The sequence below is a fragment of the Ornithorhynchus anatinus genome, chromosome 16 (assembly GCF_004115215.2).
Source record: "Ornithorhynchus anatinus isolate Pmale09 chromosome 16, mOrnAna1.pri.v4, whole genome shotgun sequence".
Taxonomy (NCBI): domain Eukaryota; kingdom Metazoa; phylum Chordata; class Mammalia; order Monotremata; family Ornithorhynchidae; genus Ornithorhynchus; species Ornithorhynchus anatinus.
The window spans coordinates 45,811,064-45,833,862 of NC_041743.1; the positions used below are offsets into that span (position 1 = coordinate 45,811,064).

The 22,799-nt window shown below is 63.3% G+C and overlaps 2 protein-coding genes across 2 annotated transcripts; one reads left to right on the forward strand and one right to left on the reverse strand.

Moving 5' to 3' along the window:
• Positions 1-1,641: 1,641 nt before the first annotated feature.
• On the forward strand, positions 1,642-17,447 carry EYA3 (EYA transcriptional coactivator and phosphatase 3). The gene is made up of 17 exons (XM_029081121.2): positions 1,642-1,754; positions 7,292-7,406; positions 7,992-8,035; positions 9,098-9,177; positions 9,591-9,657; positions 9,932-10,074; positions 10,796-10,884; positions 11,082-11,271; positions 11,367-11,506; positions 11,938-12,021; positions 12,237-12,326; positions 12,754-12,812; positions 12,940-13,100; positions 13,323-13,437; positions 14,684-14,805; positions 15,425-15,525; positions 15,996-17,447. Exons 2-17 carry the CDS (start codon positions 7,368-7,370, stop codon positions 16,074-16,076), a joined length of 1,605 nt encoding a protein of 534 aa, XP_028936954.1. The 5' UTR covers positions 1,642-1,754; positions 7,292-7,367; the 3' UTR covers positions 16,077-17,447.
• XKR8 (XK related 8) lies at positions 17,412-21,939 on the reverse strand. Its single transcript, XM_029081122.2, has 3 exons — positions 21,576-21,939; positions 18,984-19,180; positions 17,412-18,451 (listed from the first exon to the last, which is right to left on the reverse strand). The coding sequence occupies exons 1-3, from the start codon at positions 21,890-21,892 to the stop codon at positions 17,781-17,783; spliced, it is 1,185 nt and encodes a 394-aa protein (XP_028936955.1). The 5' UTR covers positions 21,893-21,939; the 3' UTR covers positions 17,412-17,780.
• Between the last annotated feature and the right edge of the window lie 860 nt (positions 21,940-22,799).

Sequence of the window (22,799 nt, forward strand, 5' to 3'; positions counted from 1 at the left end):
TGAGGGAGGGGTGAACAGTGGGTGCAAATCCACACGCAAGGGAGACACAGAAGGGAGTGGGAGGAGAGCGGAAAACATTTAAAAATTTTTCATCGAATAAATAAATGTGTGTTTTAATTAGCTGAAGACCTGAATGGAAATACCATGCAAACATTTTACCCTGGAGAAAGCTCCAGCCGGCGAGGTGAGGCTCAGGAGACCGAGCCCACGTCTCGACCAGCGAGGGGCAGAGGTCTTGGTTTTGTGTTCCGGCCCAATTTAGGCCGTGTGGCCATCCGCAGGGGAGCAGGGGACTGGCCCTCATGACCTAGTCCTTGATTCTCGGGAATGAGAATAATGATGGCATTTGTTAAGCGTTTACTATGTGCAAAGCACTGTTCTAAGCACTGGAGTTCTAATCCCAGCTATGCCACTTGACTCCTGCCTGACCCTGGGCAAATCACTTCCCTCCTCTGGGCTTGAGTTACCTCATCTAGAAAATGGGGATTGAAAACGGGAGCGCCATGTGGGACAAGGACTGCATCCAACCCGATTAACCGAGATCTACCCCAGCGCCTAGAAGAGGGCTTGGCACATAGTAAGCGCTGAACAAGTACCCGAATGATGATGATGAAGATGATGATTCCATGAGGCGGAACATCGGCATGGAGTCTTCCCCAGGCTCAGAGGCTTTTCTGTGGCCACGACAACCGTTGAGGGCAGGGGCAGGGGCAGGGCAGCCCGCTGAGGCAATGGAGGAGGCGGGGAAGGGGGCGGAGGAGGGGAAGGAGAGAGGGATGTATTTGTATCTATTTTTATTACCCTATTTATTTTGTTAATGAGGTGAACATCCCCTTGATTCTATTTATTGCTATTAAGTTGTCTTGTTTTTGTCCGTCTGTCTCCCCCGATTAGACCGTGAGCCCGTCAAGGGGTTAGGTATGGTCTCTATCTGTGGCCGAATTGTCCATTTTAAGCGCTTAGTCCGGTGCTCTGCACATAGTAGGCGCTCAATAAATACTATTGAATGAATGAATGAAAGGAGGGGGAGAGGGGAGGAGAGTGGGGAGCGGGTAGGGAGGAGGGGGAGAGAGGGGAGGGGGCGGGGGAGGGAAGGGGAGGAGGAGGGAGGGGGAGGAGGAGGAGGAGGAAGGTGAGAGGGGAAGGAGGGGGAGGAGGAGGAGGAGGAAGGGGAGGAGGGGAGGAGGAGGAGGAGGGAGGAGGAAGGAGGAAGGAGGGAGGGGAGGAGGGAGGGGGAGGAGGGAGGGGGGAGGAGGGAGGGGAGAGGAGAGGGGAGAGGAGGGGGGAGAGGAGGGGAGAGGGAGGGGAGAGGAGGGGGAGAGGGAGGGGAGAGGAGGGGGGAGAGGGAGGAGGAGAGGGAGGAGGAGAAGGGGGGAGGAGAAGGGGGGAGGAGAAGGGGAGGTGAGGAGGAAGAAGAGGAGGGGAGGAGGAGGGAAAGGACGAGGAGGAAGGAGGGGTGAGGAGGGAGGAGGACGAGGAAGGAGGAGGAGGAAGAGGAGACGGGAGGGGTGAGGAGGGAGGAGAAGGAGGCGGGAGGTGGGCCGGGCTGGGCTGCCCCGGCTGCTCCGGCTGCCCCGGGCCTGTCTGGCGCATGCGCGATGACGGTGCGCGCCGGCCGTGTGGGACTTCCGGCGGCGGGGCCTGCAGGCCGGGGCGCCCACACCCACACGACGCCGCCTCCTCCCGCCTCCCGCCGCGTCGCCGTTAGGGGCCAAAGCCCCCATGGTGCCCCCCGGGGCCGTCGCCACCTTCGGGTGAGTGAGGGAGGGAGGGAGGGAGGGAGGGAGGGAATGAGGGAATGAGGGAGGGAGGGAGGGAGGGAGGGAGGGAGTGCGGACCCTCCCCCCTCCCGGGCCGGGCCGGGCCGGGCCCTTCCAGCCCCCGCCTGACGGAGGACACCCGGGCCGCCGGACCCCGACCCGCACCCTCCTCCATTCATTCATTCATTCATTCATTCAATCTTCCGGGCTGAACGCCTACTGTGTGCAAAGCACTGTACTCCGCGCCCCCGGGGCCGGAGCGGGACGAGGACTCCCTAGGCGCTTCCTGGGGGCCGAGCACTGGAGTGAGCCCCGGGAGAGAGGACAGAGAGACAGAGAGAGCGCCCGGGTGGAAGGTGGCCCCCGCCCGCCAAGGGGGGGTTGGGTGGGGACCCCGATGTCCCGCGGTGGGGGCGCGGTGTCCCGCCGTCTCCCCCGTCCTTCCCCGTGGGTCCGGCCGGGAGGGGAAGGACCGGCCCCCCGCGCCCTGCCGGCCTCCCCTGTCGCCTTCCCCCCGTCGCCCCGACACCCGCCTCCGGGGCGGGTCACTCACTCAGGCGACCCTACTTACTGAGCGCTTACAGGCCACTGGAGTACTAATAATAATGTTGGTATTTGTTAAGCGCTTACCATGTGCAGAACACTGTTCTAAGCGCTGGGGGAGATACGGGGTCATCAGGTGGTCCCACGTGAGGCTCACGGTTAATCCCCATTTTACAGACGAGGTAACCGAGGCCCAGAGACGTGAAGTGACTCGCCCGCAGTCACCCAGCTGACAAGTGGCAGAGCCGGGATTCGAACCCATGATCTCTGACTCCCAAGCCCGGGCTCTTTCTACTGAGCCACGCCGTTAAGGGCTTATTATGTGCCAAGCACTGTTCTGAGGGCTGGGATGAGACAGGGTCATCAGGTTGTCTCATGTGGGGCTCACAGTCTTCATCCCCATTTTACAGGCGAGGTCACTGAGAAGTGACATGACTTTTCCAAAGTCACACGGCTGACAAGCGGCAGAGGCGGGATTAGAACCCACGATCTCGGACTCCCAAGCCCGGGCTCTTTCCCCTGAGCCACGCTGCTTCTCCGCGCCATCGAGTACGCTCTTGGGACAATGCAACCCAACAGAGCTGGTAGACGAGATCCCTGTGGGCTTAGGCTGTCGGTCGGCCCAAGTTGCAGATGGGAGCCCGGGGGTGGTTGGGGTGGGGGGCGGCTGGGACGGATCCATCCCCTCCCTGCACCCACCCCTCTTCACCAGTTTCCCCCGCCTTGACTCTGCCCACTTTGGCTTCAAGTTCTTGGTCTTCAACACCCTGCCCGAGCTGGGTGAGGGATGTGGGGAGTAGCAAATCAAAGGTTGGATGGTTGTCGGCCATTTCCCCCAAGACTTGGGTCGATGATGATGATGATGATACTTGTTAACCACTTACTATGTGCCAAACACCGTTCTGTACGCCGGGATAGATTTAAGGTAATCAGGTTGTCCCACGTAGGGCTCACAGTCTTAATCCCCATTTGACAGGTCAGGTAACTGAGACACAGAAAAGTTAAGTAGCTTGTCCGTGATCACACAGCAGACAGGTGGCAGAGATGGGATTAGGACCCGCGTCCGCTGACTCCCAAACCCTTGCTCTTGCTACTAATCCGTTCTGATTCTCCGGAATCCCCTCCCTGCAACTTTCGTGTTCTCATTGTCACGTTTGATCTCTGTCAGTGATCCCGTGACCCCCGAACCCACAATTCTCGGCTCCCAAACGTCCACTCTTGCAGATCCCGGATTGTAGTGTTAATGATGATCTTTATTAAGTAAACATTATGAGCCAGTCACTGTGCTCAGCACTGGGGTAGTTCATGATCAACTGTATTTGTTGAGCATTTGGTACTGGGTACTGGCCCAGGCACTCAGGAAAGTGCCATAAAGGTAGTAGACATGATCCTTGTCTTTAAGGAGCTTACATTCCAATAGGATAATCAAGTCAGGCACCATCCCTGTCCCACAAAGGGTTTGGGGGCCAAGAAGGAGGAAGAACAGGTATTTTAATCCCTATTTTACAGTTGAGGAAGGTGAGGCCCAGAGAAATGAAGTGACTTGTCTAAGCCGCACGACAGGCAAGTAGTGGAGCGTGCCCTGGAACCTGGATCTCCTCACTCCCAAACGCTCCCTGCCTCTCTGTGTGCACCTTGAGTCAATCAATCGATGGCATTTATTTGAGTTTGTTTCAGCACCGGCAAACTAACGACTTATACTCCCCCAAGCGCGTAGAACTGTGTTCTGCATTATGGTATTTATTAAGCTCTTACTTTGGACCAAAGCCCGGGGCTAACAATCTAAGGTTGCCCAAAGGGAATAGGAGTTAAGTTGGAAGTTTTCTGCTTGATCCAAGGAAATGCGAGGTGAAGAGCTGGAGATAAGCCTCACTGTTTGCACAGGCCCGGTGTTTTTTTTCCTGCTGCAGCCTGTTCCCCCCCCCCCCCGTACTCATTTTAGCCTGGAGGCCTCTCTAGGCCTTCCTCCCCAACTCACCAGTTGCTCTCTAGCCCCGCAGAAACACAGCAGGTGGGGCAGGAGGGGTGCCAACGTAGCTACCCAAGCCACCGGTGCCATCGTTGTCCTGATCTCGAGGGCTCAGGTCCGGGGCATGTCCATCCTTCCCGATAGGTAGCTGCGAGACCAGGAGCTATTCTTGCATTGGGCCCTCTCATCCAAGGGGGTTTACACCCCCCTGGAGGGGGTCCTATTCTGGGCCATGCTACTCTGCGTGGGGCCAGGGGTGGGGGACCTACCTGGCCCCGGGCTCCAGTGTCTTGGTGGCTCGGGGAGCTGAAAGTGTCCAAGCTCTGTCCAGGGACGGTAACGGCAGGTGGTGGCACTTTAGAGTCAAAGAGCGTCAGGCCAGGAACGCAATTCACCATCTAGTTGCTTGGGTCCCAGCGCTCTCCAGCTCCCTTGGATGTCCTGGTCCTTTCCTTCCGAGGGGCCATTCTGTGGCAAACCTCCTCGCCCCCCCCACTTTCTTCCTCCTGCCTTCTTTATCCTGGCCGTCCTCTGCCCCCGTGTGCGGCTGGGTGGTGGGGCCAGCCGAGGGCAGGGCTGGAGGGGTTGCCTGGGCCTGGGCCCCGGGCGAGAACCTGACATGCCCTGCGGGTTTTGGGACCCGTCCCCTCGATTTGCGAAAGCACGACGGCAGGCTTGATCTCAGACAGGTAATAGGTGGGAGCGGGCCGAGAGGGAGGCCTGTGAACCCAGTTGGCTTCTGGTGGAGGAGGGGCAGGAGCTGCCGCCCCGCGCCCCGTCTCGGCCCGGCCCACCCGGGGAAGCTGTGTGAGACGAGGCCTCTCCCTGAGCCCGGCGGGCCGGGTGCAGGTTTAGAAAGCCTACACTCTGGGTAACATCTCCCTCAGCGCCTGCGACCCCGGCTGCCCTGGCCTTGGGGGCGAGCCTTGGCCTTGTGGGTCAGGCGAGTGGGACCCAGAGGTCGCGCCCGGTGGCCCCCGTCAGCTGGCTGTGAGGCACGGGTATGGGCTCTCCTGCTTCGCTTCCTTTCTCTGGGAACCATCGCCACCCTTCCGCTCATCCCCGGGGGCCCACTAGGCGAGACAGGGCAGGGAGTCGGGGGGGCAAACGTTTGGCACCTGCCTATAGAAGCAGGACAACCTGATGGAAAGAACACAGGACTGAGAGTCTGGAGACCTGGGTTCCAATCCTGACTCCAGCGCTTGCCTGCCATGTGAGCTTAGGTGAGTCATTTGAGTTTCCGGTGCCTCTGTTTCATCTTCTACCTCCCGCCCCTTAGGCTGAGCCCCAGGTAGGATGGGGACAGTCTGATTTGTTCGCATTATATCTTCCCCAGTGTTTAGCACATAGTAGTAAGTGGTTAACAAAAGCCACAGTTTTTACAACTGCCCGTGCCCTCCAGGTCCGACTGGCATCAGCACCGGGAGCTGTTCACCACAGGGTTCGTGGTGTGCCGAGGGGCCCGCTGGCCAGGCTTCCCGGGAGCGCGGTTTCTCTCCCGCACCCGTGGACCCCCCTGCTGAGCTGCCTGCCCCTGGGTCGAGAGGGCGTGGTCACGCGCTGGGTGGCGTCGCCCGCGTTTCTGCCGGGTGATGGGCCCCTCGTGCCCAGCTAGGGGAGATCGGGGTCCGCCCTGCATGAGGCTGGGAGGAGGTGGCTCCATCGGTCACCCCTCAGGGATGCCAGCCCGTAGGGGCATCCACCCCTGTTAGCACCCGAGGACCTCATCAGTGGTGACCTTTGTAGTTCCGTCCCACCTGAGTCATCGCCTCGTGGGAAGTTCTGCCGTGGCCGGGGTCTCGCTACGTAACGCCTCGGGCGGACCGCCTGCCGATGGTTTGGCCTTCACCCTCTCCGTTTCTGGTGGTGCCCGTTTGGCTTAGGAACCCGGCACAGAAAAGCGGTGTGATAGGTTGCACTGCAGGAACGTGGAGCTGTGACACCTCAGCCACCAGAGGCTTCTTGTGGGTACCTGGCGAGGCCTGCGTTCTGGGGAGTGGCAGCGAGAGCGATCCCCGGGGCCAGGACCGGTGCTTCTCTGCTGCTTTCGCTGGAATCGCTTCTCGAAGCCTGGGGCAGAGGAAGGGCCTCCCAGGGTCTTGTGTCCGCTGCAGTGGGGAGCCCACGGACGGGAGGACGGGCGGCCCGTGACTCTGAGTGAATCGAGGCCATGGGCCATCAAACTCCCCCGGCCGGTCAGAGGTCACCTCACGGCTCCCTGGGGGAGAAGCATCTGCTCGGCATCCGAGGTGGCGGTGACCGGACAGCTGGGCGGGCCGTCTCCCTCTGCTCAAGTCCGGCCTGTCCAGCCGCGGCCCAGGCAGAACGCGGCAAGCCTGGGAGACCGGTTGGGAGCTGCTTCGCTATTCTCACATCCGCTCTCCCGCCGTCTTCGGGGCCGGGGCACATCGCTGGCTGGGTCGGGATCCCGCCGTTGAATTGTGCGGCCTGGACTCAGCTCCCCCGCCTTGGACTGCTTCCTTAAGAAATTGTCAAAAATAATCCGCAGATGGGTTCCGAGTTGGCGCTGGGGTGGCCCCAGACAGTGCTGTGCCGAGGAGGAAGCGCCTAATTGCCTTTGGCGGGTGTCCTACTTGCTGCCGTCGGGTGTCACCGTTATGTAAACGTTCCACATTAAAGCAGGTTAGATGTTATCGGGGCCGGCCGGCTGACACGCTCGTCCCACCCTGGCCTGTTTCCAGCGGGACTCCGCTAAGCTCCAGGGAGTTGTTTTAGTGACCAGCACATGGCCGTCGCTGGGGCGGCAGGGCCGTCCGGCTCCAAGGCGACGGGCCTCCGAGAGCTGTGGGGGTGGGGAGCCACGTGCCGGCGCCGGCCGGGCATCGGGCACTCTCGTGGCCGCTCCCTCGGACTCGCCACCCACCTCTCCTCCGCTTCGCCAAACCACGTGTAGGGCCGGCCCCCGGCAAGCCGGGGCCGAGGAGTGTGGCCGAGTCGATGGCCTCGATGATAAGCCCCTCGAACGAGTACATAAAGCTGTCGACCCCCATCTCGACAGGCCGTGAGGGCTGAGCACCAGACACGGGGACGGGGACGGGCCCGGGCAGCGCGGGAGTACCACCACAGCCGCCCCCATGGAGGAGGACCGAGATCTCACCGAGCAGCAGCCTACGGTGAGTGGCCGGGGCCGGGATCACAGCCCTTGCCGAGGTCGACAGGAGGGCGGGTAGGGGGCTTTTACCTGGAGTCTCGACCGTTGGCTAATTGCGGTGATTCTAAGTAGGGGACGAAGTTCTGTTCGGGGCCGGGGCGGGGTGGGGGTGAGGGTGGTCCCCGTCCAAGGGTCAGTCGTGCCCTCTCCTGGCCACTGGTGCCCTGCAGGGGGTGCCCCCTGCCCGCGCTGCACGGCCGTGCCTGGAGGTCGGGGGTGGGGCTCGGTGGTCAGGACCCCCGCGCAGCCCCTACTCTCTGACGTGCATGTTGGGGGGCATGGCCAGTCCCAGAGCCAAGGTTCCCCTAATCTCCGCCGCTGGCGACACCCTGGACGACTGCCTGCCTCCGGCCCCCTCCCCATAGCCCGCTGGCCAGCCGGAGAAGACAGAGAAGCACTAGGGCTGGTGAAATGCGGTCAAGGGTTGGCTGCTTCCGGGAGCCACCGGCCCACCCGTTTTCCCGGGTTACATCCACCCAGGCCCGCTCCCATCCTGGAGCCTTGGGGCGCTGGGTCCCGGTGTACACTGGAACCTTTGTCATTGCAGGTGAAAAAGGCCAAGATGCAGGAGTCGGGGGAGCCGGCGTTAAGGTGTGCAGCGGGGGCCCGGTGGCTTTGCCGGGGTTCCTCGTCCAGTGGGTGGTGCTGATCAGGACCGCCCGTTCCTACTTCCAGAGGCCGGGGTGGTTGCTGGGTTGGTGTGCTGTGTGGGAGGGGGAAACTGACTTCGCCCTCTTTGGAACCAGGTGGAGGGATGATAACTGGCGATGGCTCTCTGGTTTGTGCGCTGCTCCTGTGGGAGCGGCTGTAGCCCCTGGCACTAGATCCCGGGCTTTCCAATTCCCAGAATTGTGGTCCGCTCACTGGACCGACCCAATAGGTGCTGCCCAGTGCCACTGGTTTGGAGCCCTTTCCTTAGTGTCTGGGTGTCAGTCCCACCTGGGGAGGGCAGTGGACAGACCCCGACTTGGTTTGCTTGCAGAGGTCACTGCGAGGCTGAGGAGTCCCGGGCTGCCTAGCTCCAGGCTGTGGGTTGGCTCGTGGCTGGCCCGACTGCGGACTCGGGCCCGTGGACCGTTCGGGCATCTGGGCCTGTCCTTTTTGGAAAGAGTCACGGCCTTGGTTTTATAAAGATAACACCTAGCCCGAGGCGCTCCTTTCAAACCTGCCACCCCGTGGAGAAGGGCCTCAGCCCTCACCGGTGGCTGTCTGGGTGTCTCGGGGCTGCTGGCGACCCTTCCGGTTCAATCAGAATGTGCCCCGGCCTCTGGCCCTGATCCATCATGGGAAACGAAACACCTGACTGGGCCCCGCCCCCACCCCCCCACACGAAGGAAGTGTTGCCAGTCCGGTTTTCCCCCTCGGCGGATCGCACGGGCTCCTCTCTAGTGTCGGGGACTCCTGCCGGGGGAACCGCCAGTTGGCCACCCGCCCTTCCCGCGGCCAGCCACCTGGTCAGTGGGACGTCTAGGCCGGGGAAATCTGGGTGTTTGGCAGGCAGCGGTGATGACAGCCACGAGTCGAGCTCTGGGAACTGGGGTGGAAGTGGCTCCTGGCGAGGGAAGGCAGCGGCCCCTCTCTCCCTGCCCCTGGCTCCATGGTGTCCTGTTCGTGTATTGGTGGTGGCTAATTCCCATGTGTTCTGTTCCTCAGCCAGGGGACCCTCCCCGACGCCAATGAGCAGAAAGTGGAAGGCCCCGGCCTCGCCTCAGATGTCACCATGGCAGATGGAAGTAAGCCTGCCTCCCCCTGGGCCCGTGGGACTCCTTTGTATCCGCAGACGGCTTTGGGAGCCCTGTCAGTCAGCTCCAGCTGTGGAGAGGAGATTTGCCACCTAAATCACCCTTCTCTTGTGCCCCCCAGCTCCCAAAGGTGCACGTGGGGCTAAGAATGCGCCTGCCCCTCCAATCCAACTCTTCCCCGTTCCCCTCTCGGCAGTCGGGACATTGAGACTGGGCCCCGCTACCATCCGGCTCCCATCTTAGAAACTGCCCACTCCCGGAGAGTCTGGTTTCCCCCCATCACTGGGCCCGATTCTAGCCATCAGCAGAGCGGGGTTCCGGCAGCTGTGCAGCGGAGCGCCCCTCCCTCCGGGGTCCCCCAGGGTTGACAGCGCCCACACTTCCCGTCTCGGTCTCTCTCTCAGTTCTGACCTGCACTGACTACCTCCCGCGCCCGGCCAGCGACTACTCCTCGCAGCTCTACTCTGCCAAGTGAGTGGAGGTGCTCGACCCTCTCGGCCAAGGTCTGCGGGGGCTCCTCTGGCCCAGATGACCCTGGGGACGAGCCTCCTTGGGACGTCGGGGACTTAGGTGTCTCTGAGGGGCCGAGGGGGAGGGGTCTGTCCGAGCAACCTGTGCTCCCAGTCTCTGCTTCCCTGCCCAATGCCGGGGCATGCAGCCTGGGGTGGGGGGTGGGTTCTCGGTTGGGGCGGCCCCGGACCGTTCGCCGGCCGCAGTCAGAGGTTGCCGTTTCCCCTCCCTCCAGACCGTACACGCATATCCTTTCCGTCCCCGTGTCCGAGACGCTGACCGCCTACTCCGGCCAGACCCAGTACCAAGCCCTGCCACAGTCCCAGCCCTATACGGTGTATCCACAGGCCGCCCAGAGCTATGGACTACCTCCTTTCGGTAAGATGCCCCACTCCCCACCCCCACCCCACCCCACCTTGGGATATTTGAGCTTGTCCAAGGCAAAATGTGGATTCCCCGTGGTGCTGTGCCTCTCCCATCTCCACCCGGGGAGGGCCCGAATAGCCATATATACATAAGTCTATGTGTATGTGTTCATGGGTGCTCATACATGTGTGCCAAGAATCCACAGTGCTGGGCTTAAGGTGGAGACTGAGCAGGAAGCTGGCCTCGGCCACGCAGATGGACCAGCACCGTCGTGCTCGCCCTGAGGAGCTCCTGACAGTTTTGGGGGTTCGATTCAGCCTGTGCGCTCCTGAATTTGGGTGGGACTGCTGCCGTGGGCGATAAATCCCGGGAGGGGACTTCCCCGAATACCTTCCCACTCTTCCAGGAGCCTGCCACAGCTGGCTCCGCAGACCGTGGCAAGTGCAGACACCCCCTACCCCCGCGGTGGTCCTTCACTGCCGCCGGGGTGCCCGAAAGGCCAGCAAGCTGGGTCGGTATTGTCTGGGATCCTGCGGTTCCTGCACTCCAGCCGGGGTCCTCTGGTGCTGCAGTCGACCGCAGCCCACGTCGGTAGAGACGTAGCCTTGCCGGAGGGATCGTGGTATCGCCGACAGGGGAATTGGGGGGCCAGATTCAGCCTCTCTCACTGGGGGAACCGCCCCCCTCCCCCCCCACCTATCCTGCTGACTCTGCATCCCTGGGCACTTTGCAGCTCCAAGCCCCAACGCCAGCCTAGTCTCTGCCTCTTCCACCGCCACCGCCGCCGCCAACGTGTCCGCTGTCGCCAGCATCTCCAGTCAGGTAGATGAGCGCCTCCTTTACCAGCCCGTTGCCCTGCCCGGTCCAGGCCCCGTCCCCTCCGCCCTTCAGACTGGCCCGAGTGTGTCAGCCCATGGCTCCGAGCCCTCTGGGGCACTCGGGGCCTGGCGGCAAGCCCTGGAGAAGGGGAGCACTGCTCTCCCTGACCCTTCCTTTCCTGACCACCTCTTTGCTCTCAGGACTATCCCACGTACACCATCCTGGGTCAGAACCAGTACCAGACCTGCTACCCCAGCCCCAGCTTTAGCCTCCCGGCACAGACCAGCAGCAGCAGCAGTGCTGAGACGGCTCCACTCGCTGCCCCCGTCTACCAAGCTGGGAAACCCGGCGGTATTGCCCCCACCCCCGCGAACCAGCGCCTCTCCTCAGGTACAGCCAGCCGCTGGGGCCGGAGCCAGTGGGATGGGGACAGGGACGGGCACTGTCCTTGTAGCAGGGGGTAATCACCTCACGGTCTCCCACAGGGGACCCTGCAGCCAGCCCGTCCTTGGCCCGGGCCGCACCCAGCAAGGAAGCAGAGGAGCAGGCCAGGAAAAATGTGGCCGGGAAGAACCGGGGCAAGAGGAAAGCCGACGCCACAGCCTCCCAAGACAACGAGCTGGAAGTACGAGGATGAGGGCTGGGTCATCAGACCCCGTTCTTTATTGTGTTTCTCCCCTCCACTCGCACCGCCTGGTCACTTGCCGCAGGCCTTGACCATCCTCGCGAGGGTGGGAGCCACAGTCCCCGGGGTGCAGGGAGCTGCCGGGGGCTGGGATGGCTCTCTGCAGTCCTAGCCCGCCCACAAGAGAGGCTAAGACACAGAAGCTTTGTCCCGGACGTGCGGCTGGCCTCCGCCTGGGTTGGGAGGCGGTGGGCGGCAGCATGTGCCAGAGCTGGGGACTGGACCCTGTTGGGCCGGGGAACGCCCTCCCGGTGGGACTCTGAAACGGGTCAAACCCTGAAGCAGCACACATACTATGGGTGCTCACATGCCAGTCCGTAAGGCCCCTGCCCTAGAGGAGGCTGACAGACCTTGCCTTCCTTCCTCCCCAGCGGGTGTTCCTGTGGGATCTGGATGAGACCATCATCATCTTCCACTCCCTGCTCACCGGCTCCTATGCCCAGAAGTACGGGAAGGTAACAGTGACCCCTGGGTCGCCCTGGCGGCCCAACAGACTGGCAAGGTGTAAAATGCTACTTGCCCACTCCCAGACCAGGAGCAGATCCTCCCCCCCCGGCTCGGGGTTCGATGCACTCTGCCTCCAGGGTGCCTGAGGTGGGGCCAATTCGGCTTGCGGTGACCCGCGACCTCACCGTGGGCCTCGGCACTGAGCGAGTCTGTCCCCGGCCAGGACCCGACGGTCGTCATCGGCTCGGGCCTGACCATGGAGGAGATGATCTTTGAGGTGGCCGACACGCACTTGTTCTTCAACGACCTGGAGGTGAGACCGGACTCGGGGTCTTTGGGCCTCTGTGGTCTAAGCCTACCGCAGATGGGGCCCCGTGGCCACTCGGGAGCTCTGTGTGGCAGACTGGGGTCTGGATGGGTGGCTGTCTTCTGGCCACAGCTCTCTATCAGGGCACTGACCGTGGGGCCCGTGACTTGGGGGGCATTTGGGTGCTGGTCACCCCTCCGCCGCCTCCTTGTCATTCTGCCCCCTGCCCTGGGTCCCGGCAAACCCCATTTTCCCCACTTCTGGTCTCCGGGAGGAAGGTCAGGCCCTGGCCCATGTAGGCTGAGCCCCAGGGGTGGGGAGAAGTTGTGGAGGCAGCTGCAGGTGGGACAGGAAGGTGGCAAACTCTGAGATCCCTCCCTCATGAGAGGCCCGGGACTGTGCCCCCCTACTCTGCCTGTCCGTCCGTCTGCAGGAGTGTGACCAGGTACACGTGGAGGACGTGGCCTCGGACGACAACGGACAGGACTTGAGGTGAGCGTCCGCCGAGCGGGGAACCGGGGCCACCTCCCCGTACCCTGGCCCGGCCCTGGGGGAGCTGCCGGGGTGGGGAAGGGGGCCGACCTGGGGGCGCTGACAGTTCTCGCCCGCTCCCTCGCAGCAATTACAGCTTTTCAACGGACGGCTTCAGTGGCAGCGCTGGGGGCACGGGCCCTGGGGGCGCGGTGGGCGTGCAGGGCGGGGTTGACTGGATGAGGAAGCTGGCTTTCCGCTACCGCAAAGTCAGGGAGACCTACGACAAGCACAAGAGCAACGTGGGCGGTGAGTGAGACCCTTGCAGGGCCTAGCCTTCCTCCTCCTCCTCCTCCTCCTCCTCCTCCCCTTCCTCCTCTTCCTCCACTATCCTTGCCTGCTCCTCATCCCCCCCCCGCCGCACCCCTCCCTCCGGCCCTCCTCAGCCAGCCGGGCTGCAGTTGCCGACATCCCCCCGCGCCCGCGGTCTTGGCCGGGCGTGTCACCAGCCGGTGTGGTGCCACTCCACAGGCCTCCTGAGTCCCCAGCGGAAGGAAGCCCTGCAGCGGCTTCGAGCAGAAATCGAGGTTTTAACGGATTCCTGGCTGGGAACGGCCCTCAAGTCTCTGTTGCTCATCCAGTCCAGGTAGGGGGTGCCGGTCCCGTAACAGTCTCCTCAGGACTGGGGTTTGGATCTTAGGGCCCTCAGAGATTTGTCCAAAGTCAATTTCCTTAATCTAGTAGAATCAAGGAATACACTTGTGTTTCTGCAAGCAAATCTCAATTTATTGATTCTCGATCTGCTGGCATATGCTTCCTAAACCCATGCGTTCCCAAACATGCGTGCAGGCATACACACACACGCACTCTCTCTCTCTCTCTCTCTTCCTTCCTCCCCCCGCCTCCCCCGATCCACACACACCCCATCCCCAAGCCAGGCAGAGGGCCAGGTGTGGATCGGAAGGCGGGAAACCACATGGTACTCGGGTCTTCCGTCTTTGGGCCTGGTTCCCAAGATCTCAGTCCGATTTCTCTCTCTACCGACCATACTGGCCCATGGAAGTCCAAGGTACCGACGCAGCAGACGTCCTTCTTGTCCCTTCTTATCTTTCTATGGAGCTGGCAAGCGTGTGCTTGACTGGCCTGCAGATACCGCCGCCTCTTCTGGGACGACGCCAGGCTGGGAGCGTCCGGGGGCACCCCCAGTCAGCACGTACAGATTGCTCTCGATTGAATTTCCCCAGGGGGCTTCTTTACTGCCTTTCCTGGCCCAGCCATCACAGCTCACATACCCTCGCTCACTCACTCGCTCACACAGATATACATGTAGCCTGCCCTTATACCCCTTTGGAAATGTGTGACAGGCTTTGCTGCCCCTCCTGCCCTTGGCAAAGCACGTGGGGAGGGAGGGCTGCAGGGGCCGAGAACGGAACCAAGCTTCCGAAAGCTGGGTTTGCTGCAGGGAGGGTGCCCAGCCGTGGTTCCAGGGTGACATTGGCTCTCCCCCTTCCCCTCCCCCGTGTTATAGGGGCGTGTTGGCAGCGGGGGTAGCTGAGGACGAGACCTAGGGCATCTCTGGGGCTCGGTACTTTTCGCAGGAAGGACCCATTGGACTGTAAACTCGTTATGGGCGGGGAACTTGTTCGCTAAATATCTTGGATTGTACTCTTCTCAAGCACATAGTACAGTGGTCTGCACGTAGTAAGCTCTCAGTAAATACCATTGATTGATTGAAAATGGCACGGAGGTGGGGGTGGAGGGGCAGAGCTGGCCATACCTGGCGGGAGTTCCCACATGCCCAATAGCTCGCCCTCCTGGCCAGCCACTTCCCCTTTCTGTTCACCTGGGTCGCCCCATTCTGCCCACCCAACAGCCCTCCTCTCTCTCTCCAGGAAAAACTGCGTGAACATTCTCATCACCACCACCCAGCTGGTACCCGCCCTTGCTAAGGTCCTACTGTACGGTCTGGGCGAGGTGTTCCCCATCGAGAACATCTACAGCGCCACCAAGATTGGTATGGCACCGAGCTCCGACCTCTGACCTCCCCTCCCCCTGGTCCCCAGCTCCCGTCCCCCAGTGGCTCGAAAAGACTCAAAGCTCTGGGAGGCACCGCCAACACACACACACCCCAGAGAACAGGGTTTGGTGGGGGTGCCACCTGGCTCACACATTTGGGCCCCACTACTAGCTGGTAGCCTGGCACGTGTCCGTTCATGCACACATACATACATACATGCATGCAGAGGCTGCTGGTTGGGGATGGGCCCTTCCTTGTGGGGGTCTAGTTTCAGGATGCAGGCAGGCACCTGGACTCTTTGATTTTCCTAAGACTGTGGAGGCAAGATAGCTGTGTGCACCGCCCCAGCCCTTTGGTCCTTGCACACGCACATACACATGTGCGCGTGCTGGATGTCAGACATACCCAGGCCCGCCCTAGGAGAAAGCCCTGAGCCTGGAAGGGACCTCCGGGACCCCGGTTTCCTGGTCTGTTGGCCCTTCATCGTCCCAGGGCACGGCTGTGGGGTCACCTTGGGAGTCGCTCCTTCCCCTGCCAACACCCCCGACCAGCTCTTGGTCTTCCAGGCACAGGGACCCTCATCCCAATCCTGTTTTCTCTTTCCCCTCCCTTTCAGGGAAAGAGAGCTGCTTTGAGAGGATTGTGTCACGCTTTGGGAAAAAGGTGACCTACGTGGTCATCGGGGATGGCCGTGATGAGGAAATTGCTGCCAAACAGGTACCGGGGTCGGGGGAAGTACGGATGGACAGTGGCCCACCCCCTGCCGGGCTTCCTCTTCCTGCGCGCTTCCCCATTCAGGCTCTACCTGGGCTGCTTCCTGGGGCATGATTTGCCAACTTCTCCACTCTGATCATTGAGGAAGTAGCGGGGCTGTGTGGCAATCCTTTCGGGGCCCTGGGGTGAGACTTCCCTTGGGCCTGGACCCAGGAACACCCAGAACCGGGGGTGTGGGAGAACCGAACTGGTGTGGGAGCTCTAGGGCCGCCCCGGCCTCCAGAGCACAGTGGAGGCCTCCGCAGAGGACCCAGCCTCCCCGCACGTTTGGCTGGCTAGCTGCTGGGCGGGGCCGGGGCCAGGGCCAGGGCCAGGACATGGTGGAGGAGCCCCTGGACCCCTCCCCTCCAACCCTCACCCAACCCCACCCCGCCCCCCACTCTTGCTGCATTTCCTTTCTCTGTTCTTCACAGCACAACATGCCTTTCTGGCGGGTCACGAACCACAGCGACCTCGTCTCCCTCCACCAGGCCCTGGAGCTTGACTTCCTGTAGGAAAGGCCACCCCCCCGCCCCCCCAGCCCCTCGGTTGCCAGTCCACCTTCCGCCAGGATCTGACCCTTCCCTGGAGTCTGGATGGTGGCCGATGCCTGCAGATTGGCTGGGGGCACGGGGTTGGGGGGCCCCCAGGTATGGGGGAGGGCCGCCGGGGCCCGGAGCAGCCGCCGTCCTCTCTGATGACTCTAGTCCAGCTCTCAGCAGAGTGCCAATCACTGGTCTTCTCCAGCTCATCCCGCCGCTTTCACATTGATAGAGGCCTTGGGCACTCTCAGGCCAGATCTGGCAACCCTGCAGGCCACACTTGCCAAGGCTGGCTGTGGCCACCGTTCTACTATGGGGCAACGTGTATGTGAAGGCGGGGGTTGTATGTGGCCGGGGAAGGGCCGGCCTCACCCGCCTCCATCCCCCTCCCCTCCGCCCCTTCCTACCCTGGTTCTGCTCAGTGCGGTCCTGGCTGTGGAGGCTCGGCTGGGGGTAGGCTCTGGCTCCCCGCCCCAGGTCGGCCCCCCTCCCCCGTAATCCCCTGTGATCTGCTTCCACTCCCGGGCAGGCCGTGCTTGCGGGGTGGGCTCCGGGAGCCAGCGGCGGACAGCGCCCCAGACCTGCTCTAGATTCCGTCCTGCGACAGTTGGGGCTGATCGGGGGTGCCCCCGCCCCCGCCACGGGGCCCGGCCCACCACTCACCCTAGCTGAGCTCTGGCTGGCCTCCGCCCTAGCCCCTGCAGGGGAGTTTGGTGGCAGAGTGTCGGGGAGCTACTCTCCAGGTAACCCTGCCCCGTCCCTGCCCATTCCCACTCCTCCCGGGAGCCGCCCCCCCGCCACACATTGACGGGCCCCCGGCCGCTCCTGTGGGCCACAGCCTGCAGGCTGCTTGACTTCCAATTGTGCAACTGTGCCTTAGCCCTCCACCCTACCTTGTCGGCTCTGTGCCCTCGACTGTTTCCACCCTGCTCCCTTGACCACGGTGAGAGCTGGAGGGGGGCAGGGGCCTCCTCCCAGAAAACTTGCGAGTATGCAGGGATGGCTCCCCGACCCGGCGCTCGGCCCCTGCCTTCCTCTTGCTTAGCTTGCTGGTCCTCCCCTGGGCCGGAGGTGGGGGAACTACCTGCCACCCCGCCCTTGGCTGACCCCACCTCTCCCCAGTTGCCGCCAGCCCTAGGGCTGGGCCTGGGTCCCGGTCCGTGGTTAGAAACTGGATTCCCTTGGCCTGAGGTGTGGTGCGGGGGCGGGCGGCACGCCAGGCCGGGCGGTGGTGGGTGTATTTATGTGACCCGGGCATTTGTGGCAGTAGAGAACAGAACCATGATGTTCTATGTAACGGGAACTGTCTTCACTTGAAAAATAAAGTTTTTATTTTCTATAAAACTTCTCCTGCCTTGGCCGGTGGCAGACCACCATGGAGTCAGTGAGCACAAGGCCTGGGGCCGATAAGACTCCTGGGCTACGGTTGCTTGGTGGGGCCTTGCCCCCCTCCACAACTTGTCCCAGTCGGGAGGCGGTGGGGTCCGGGATAGTCTATTTTTCCTCTCTCCAAATGGGAAGGCTGCAGTTCCACTGGGCCCCTGACCAGGAGTGGATGGGGCAAGGGTCGCAGCCAGCCCGAGGTCTCTTCCTGGGCCCACAAAAGCCAGCCATCACGGTCCTCAGCCCGGGGCCGTGGCTAGAGACGGGTCGGGGCAGCCTGTGGCCCAGGGCACCTCAGGCTGGGCCCACCACCGCCGTGGAGTAGAAACTGCGGGCCAATGTGGCCATGCGGGGGTTGGCTGGGCCCGGGGGTGGCGGCTGGGCTCCCGCCCTCCCAAAGTCCACCTCGTCCCAGCTGGCCCGCGGGTGCAGCCACCAGTAGTAGACCCCCCTCAGGCCCAGCCCCACAGCGAAGGAGACGGCGGCCGTGGGCAACGCCCAGGCCAGGAGGGAGCCGGCCGGGAGGGGCCAATGGGTCCAGAGCCAGCAGCCGACGAGGAGCGTGCTGTCACAGAGCATGAACGTGTAGTAGAGGGTGCTGCGGCCCACCGTCCTGCCCTCGGCCACGTTGAACCAGGAGAAGTAGAGGATCACTGCCACGACGGCACGGTACAGCCCCTCCCAGCCGCCGGCGCCCATGAAGTCCGTGCCCTGCAGGCACACCCAGAGCAACATGGCCAGCCACACGGCCACAAAGTGCATTGCCAGCAGGCCCGGGGCCAGCGCCCCGAGTAGGGCCAGCGCCAACAGCCGGGGGGCCAGCAGCAGCAGGTTCCACAGGAAGTAGGTGACGATGGCAAAGGGGGCGTCCAGGGGGTGCTTGTCCTCCAGGCAGCTGCGCAGGCTCCGGTGGTAGTCGAGCAGCGCCCAGGAGGCGCAGAGCAGCGAGGTGCAGATCCCGGCCCCTGCGGAGCGAGCGGGGAGGGCGGCCGGCTCGGTCCAGGCTCGGGGGCTTCCCCGCTCCCACTGACCCCGTCTACCGCCACGGGTGGCAGGGGGCCACGGGGGCTCGCGGTCATGAGGCAGGGCCACTCGGGTGAGGAGGCCTCCAGGTGGAGCGGCCCCCTTCCCCCCACCCCCCAGAGCCAGGTGGACCGCTGCTCGCGATAACCCCCATCCCCCTAAAGGACCCTGATCTTCCTCCCACGGCCATCCCAACTCCTTACTCCAGGGTCCCCTGACACCTCAGCCCTGCCCTCGCGGTCCCCTCCCCACCAGTTCTGGGGGCGGGGGGAGATCCGGGATCAGGCAGGAGCCCAGAACAACCCTGACCCAGAAGTGCCCGCTTCCCCACCTTCGACCCCGACCCAGCGTAGAAGGCCCCACAGCGGGCTGGGGCTAGGGCAGGGGATGCAGCTTCCAGTCCTCTAATTCCCTACCCCTGTGGCTCCTGCTGTGGAGCAGGCCCCCAGCCCCTCACTCCCTTGTCCCACTCACACTGGAAGTACTGGGCCGTGTGCGCTTGCAGGCAGAAGATGAGGACCAGCGTGAGCTGGGGCGCCGTCTCCAGGAAGGTCTCGAACAGTCGCAGCAGGCTGATGTCCAAGGAGAGGAAAGCGGCGTAAGCCAGCTCCACTTCCGACGGCTTCTCCTTCCTCCACAGGTACACCTCCACCCGCAGGGCATGGACACACCTGCCAACCGACCGACCGACCCAGGGCGCCCACTGAGCGCTCTCGTGCGCACGGTGCCGCCCCGAAAGTCCATACGATCCCGGCCCTCAAGAAAATGACGGTCGGCCATGGGCAGAGCTCATCCTGGGCACCGGGGAGAGCACTGTGGCACTGCCCACACAGTCCCTGTCCTCAAGAGGTGTGAGGTCCAAGGCCTGTTAACTAAGCACGGCAGGACAGGCCCCGGGGGCTGGAGAGACTAGGGGTTGATGCGGGGGGGGGAAGGTCCCAGGGACCGCACTTGTTTGGGAAAACATTTCCGCACTCGACTAGAGAGGGGGAAAGTGCAGAGGAATCTAAACTCTTCCTGAAGCCCAAGAGGCTCAGGGGGAGTGGGGGCTGAACGGGACAGAATACCACCCCCAACTCCCATCTCCCCACCATGGGTGAGGGACTGCCGCTCCAGGCTTTCACCATGAGGGAGATCGATCGCGGTGATATAATGACAAAGTGTGACATTGCCGACCCTCGACCTTTCAGGGAGGTCACCAACCTTGCTGCCCTAAAGAGAACTTCCGATTACCCGGGCAGACATGAGCTGGAAGCAGATGTTTTCCAGCAGCCTGTCCTGCCCATGCTGGGCCTGGACCAGCTCACACCCCTAGCCCGGCTCCTCCACAGACAGGGCCAGAACTGGCATGGAGGGAGGTGGGGGGCTCCCACTGGCTGGGGGGGGTGGGGGCTGTACCCCAATCCTGCCCCTGACACAGAGTGACCTAAAGATAATTCCATTCTAATCCTCCTTGACCTCTCTGCTGCCTTTGACACTGTCGACCATCCCCTCCTCCTCCACACCTTATCTCACCTTGGCTTCAGGGACTCCGTCCTCTCCTGGTTCTCCTCTTATCTCTCTGGCCGGTCTCTGGCCGGTCATTCTCGGTCTCCTTTTCAGGCGCCTCCTCCCCCTCCCATCCTTTAACTGTTGGAGTTCCTCAAGGGTCAGTTCTCGGCCCTCTTCTGTTCTCCATTTACACTCACTCCCTCGGTGAACTCATTCGCTCTCACGGCTTCGACTACCATCTCTATGCAGATGTCACGCAGATCTACATCTCTGCGCCTGTCGTCTCCCCCTCCCTTCAGGCTAGCATCTCCTCCCGCCTCCAGGATGTCTCCACCTGGATGTCGGCCCGCCACCTAAAACTCAACATGAGCGAGACTGAGCTCCTCATCTTCCCTCCCAAGCCCGGTCCTCTCCCAGACTTCCCTATCACCGTGGATGGCACGACCGTCCTTCCCGTCTCTCGGGCCCGCAATCTCGGTGTCATCTTTGACTCGTCTCTCTCGTTCACCCCACACATCCTATCCGTTACCGAGACCTGCCGGTCTCACCTTTGCAATATCGCCAAGATCCGCCCTTTCCTCTCCACCCAAACGGCTACCTTACTGCTACGGGCTCTCGTTATATCCCAGCTAGACTACTATGTCAGCCTTCTCTCTGATCTCCCTTCCTCGTCTCTCGCCCCGCTCCGGTCTAATTCTTCACTCCGCCGCCCGGCTCATCTTCCTGCAGAAACGCTCTGGGCATGTCACTCCCCTTCTTAAACAACTCCAGTGGTTGCCTATCGACTTCCGCTCCAAACAAAAACTCCTCACTCTAGGCTTCGAGGCTCTACATCATCTCACCCCTTCCTATCTCTCCTCCCTTCTCTCTTTCTACCGCCCAGCCCGCACGCTCCGCTCCTCCGTCGCCCACCTCCTCACCGTCCCTCGGTCTCGCCTATCCCGCCGTCGACCCCCGGACCTGGTCCTCCCGCGGTTCCGGAACGCCCTCCCTTCCTCACCTCCGCCAAACTGATTCTCTTCCCCTCTTCAAAACCCTACTTAAAACTCACCTCCTCCAAGAGGCCTTCCCAGACTGAGCTCCCCTTCTCCCTCTACTCCCTGTACCGCCCCCCCTTCACCTCTCAGCATTTTAACCCTCTTTTCCCCCCATTTCCCTCCGTTCCTCCCCCTCTCCCTTCCCATCCCCTCAGCACCGTACTCGTCCGCTCGACTGTATATATTTTCATTACCCTATTTATTTTGTTAATGAAACGTACATCGCCTCGATTCTATTTAGCTGCCATTGTTTTTACGAGATGTTCTTCCCCTCGACTCTGTTTATCGCCATCGTTCTCGTCTGCCCGTCTCCCCCGATTAGACCGTGCGCCCGTCAAACGGCGGGGACCGTCTCTATCTGTTGCCGACTTGTTCATTCCAAGCGCTCAGTCCAGTGCTCTGCACCCAGTAAGCGCTCAATAAATACTACTGAGCGGACAGGCGGCGGGGGCGGGACGAGAAGCCGCGTCCTCCGAGTCCCCGGGCCCGGGGCAGGAGGTGTTAGGGGTTGGGCGGCGGGGGGTCGGCGGGGGCTCACCTGGCCAGGTAGCCGAGCTGCAGGAGGTGGCAGAGGGCGAGGAGGCGCGGGGGCGGGCGGGCCGGGGGGCAGCCGTCGGGGGCCAGCCCCGGGGGGTCGGCTCGGTGCCAGGCCCAGCTGAGCAGCTGCCCGGCCAGCGAGCTGAGCAGCAGCGGCGCCAGCAGCAGCAGCGCCCAGGCGGGGCGGCCCTCCCGCACGTAGCCCCCCGCCGCCCACACGTCCGCCACCGCGTCCACCACGAAGGCGGCCGTGCCCAGCGCCGTCAACAGCGCCTCCCACGGACACCGGCCCCGGCACCAAGCCGCCGCGCAGCCCATGGGCGGGGAGGGAGGGACCGGACCGGACCGGACGGGACAGGGCCGGGCCCCGGAGGGCCGGAGGCGCCGGGGACCGGACGGGGAGGGGCGGGGCCGGAGACGGGAGGCCAGAAGGGGGCGGGGCCAGAACGGGGCGGGCGGGAGGGGGGAGGGGCGGGGCCGGAGGGGCCCGGGGGCAGGTAGGGGGCGGGGCCCGAGCCAGAGCGAGGCGCGCGGGAGGGCGGGAAGGGGCGGGGCCACAGGGGAGGGGGCGGGGCCGGAGCCACGGCGAGGCGCGCGGGAGGGCGGGAAGGGGAGGGGCCACAGGGGCGCCGGAGGGGAGCGGCGGGGCCGGAGCCAGAGCGAGGCGCGCGGGGCGAAGGGGCGGAGCCGGAGGGGCGCGAGCGGGAGGGGCGCCAGAGGGAGAGGGGATGGGCGGGGCCGGGGCCAGAGCGAGGCGCGCGGGGGAGAAGGGGCGGGGCCGGAGGGGCGCGAGCGGGGGGGCGGAGCCAGAGCGAGGCGCGCGGGCGGGGGAAGGGGCGGGGGCAGAGCGGCGCCAGCGGGAGGGGCGGGGCTGGAGCCAGAGCGAGGCGCGCGGGGGGAAGGGGCGGGGCCAGAACGAGGCGCGAGGGCGGGGGGGAAGGGGCGGGGCCAGGGGGCGCCAGAGAGAGAGGGGATGGGCGGGGCCGGGGCCAGAGCGAGGCGCGCGGGGGGAAGGGGCGGGGCCGGAGGGGCGCGAGCGGGGCGTGAGGGGAAGGGGCGGGGCCCAAAGGAGGAGGGCGTCAGGGCGAAGGCAGGCAGTCTGTGGTATTTATTGAGCGCCCCCGTGTGCAGAGCACTGTGCTAAGCGCCTGGGACATCCCACCACAACAATAAACAGGCGGGGAGGAACCAAAGCGACGTTAGAGGGAAGTGCTGTGGAGAGCGG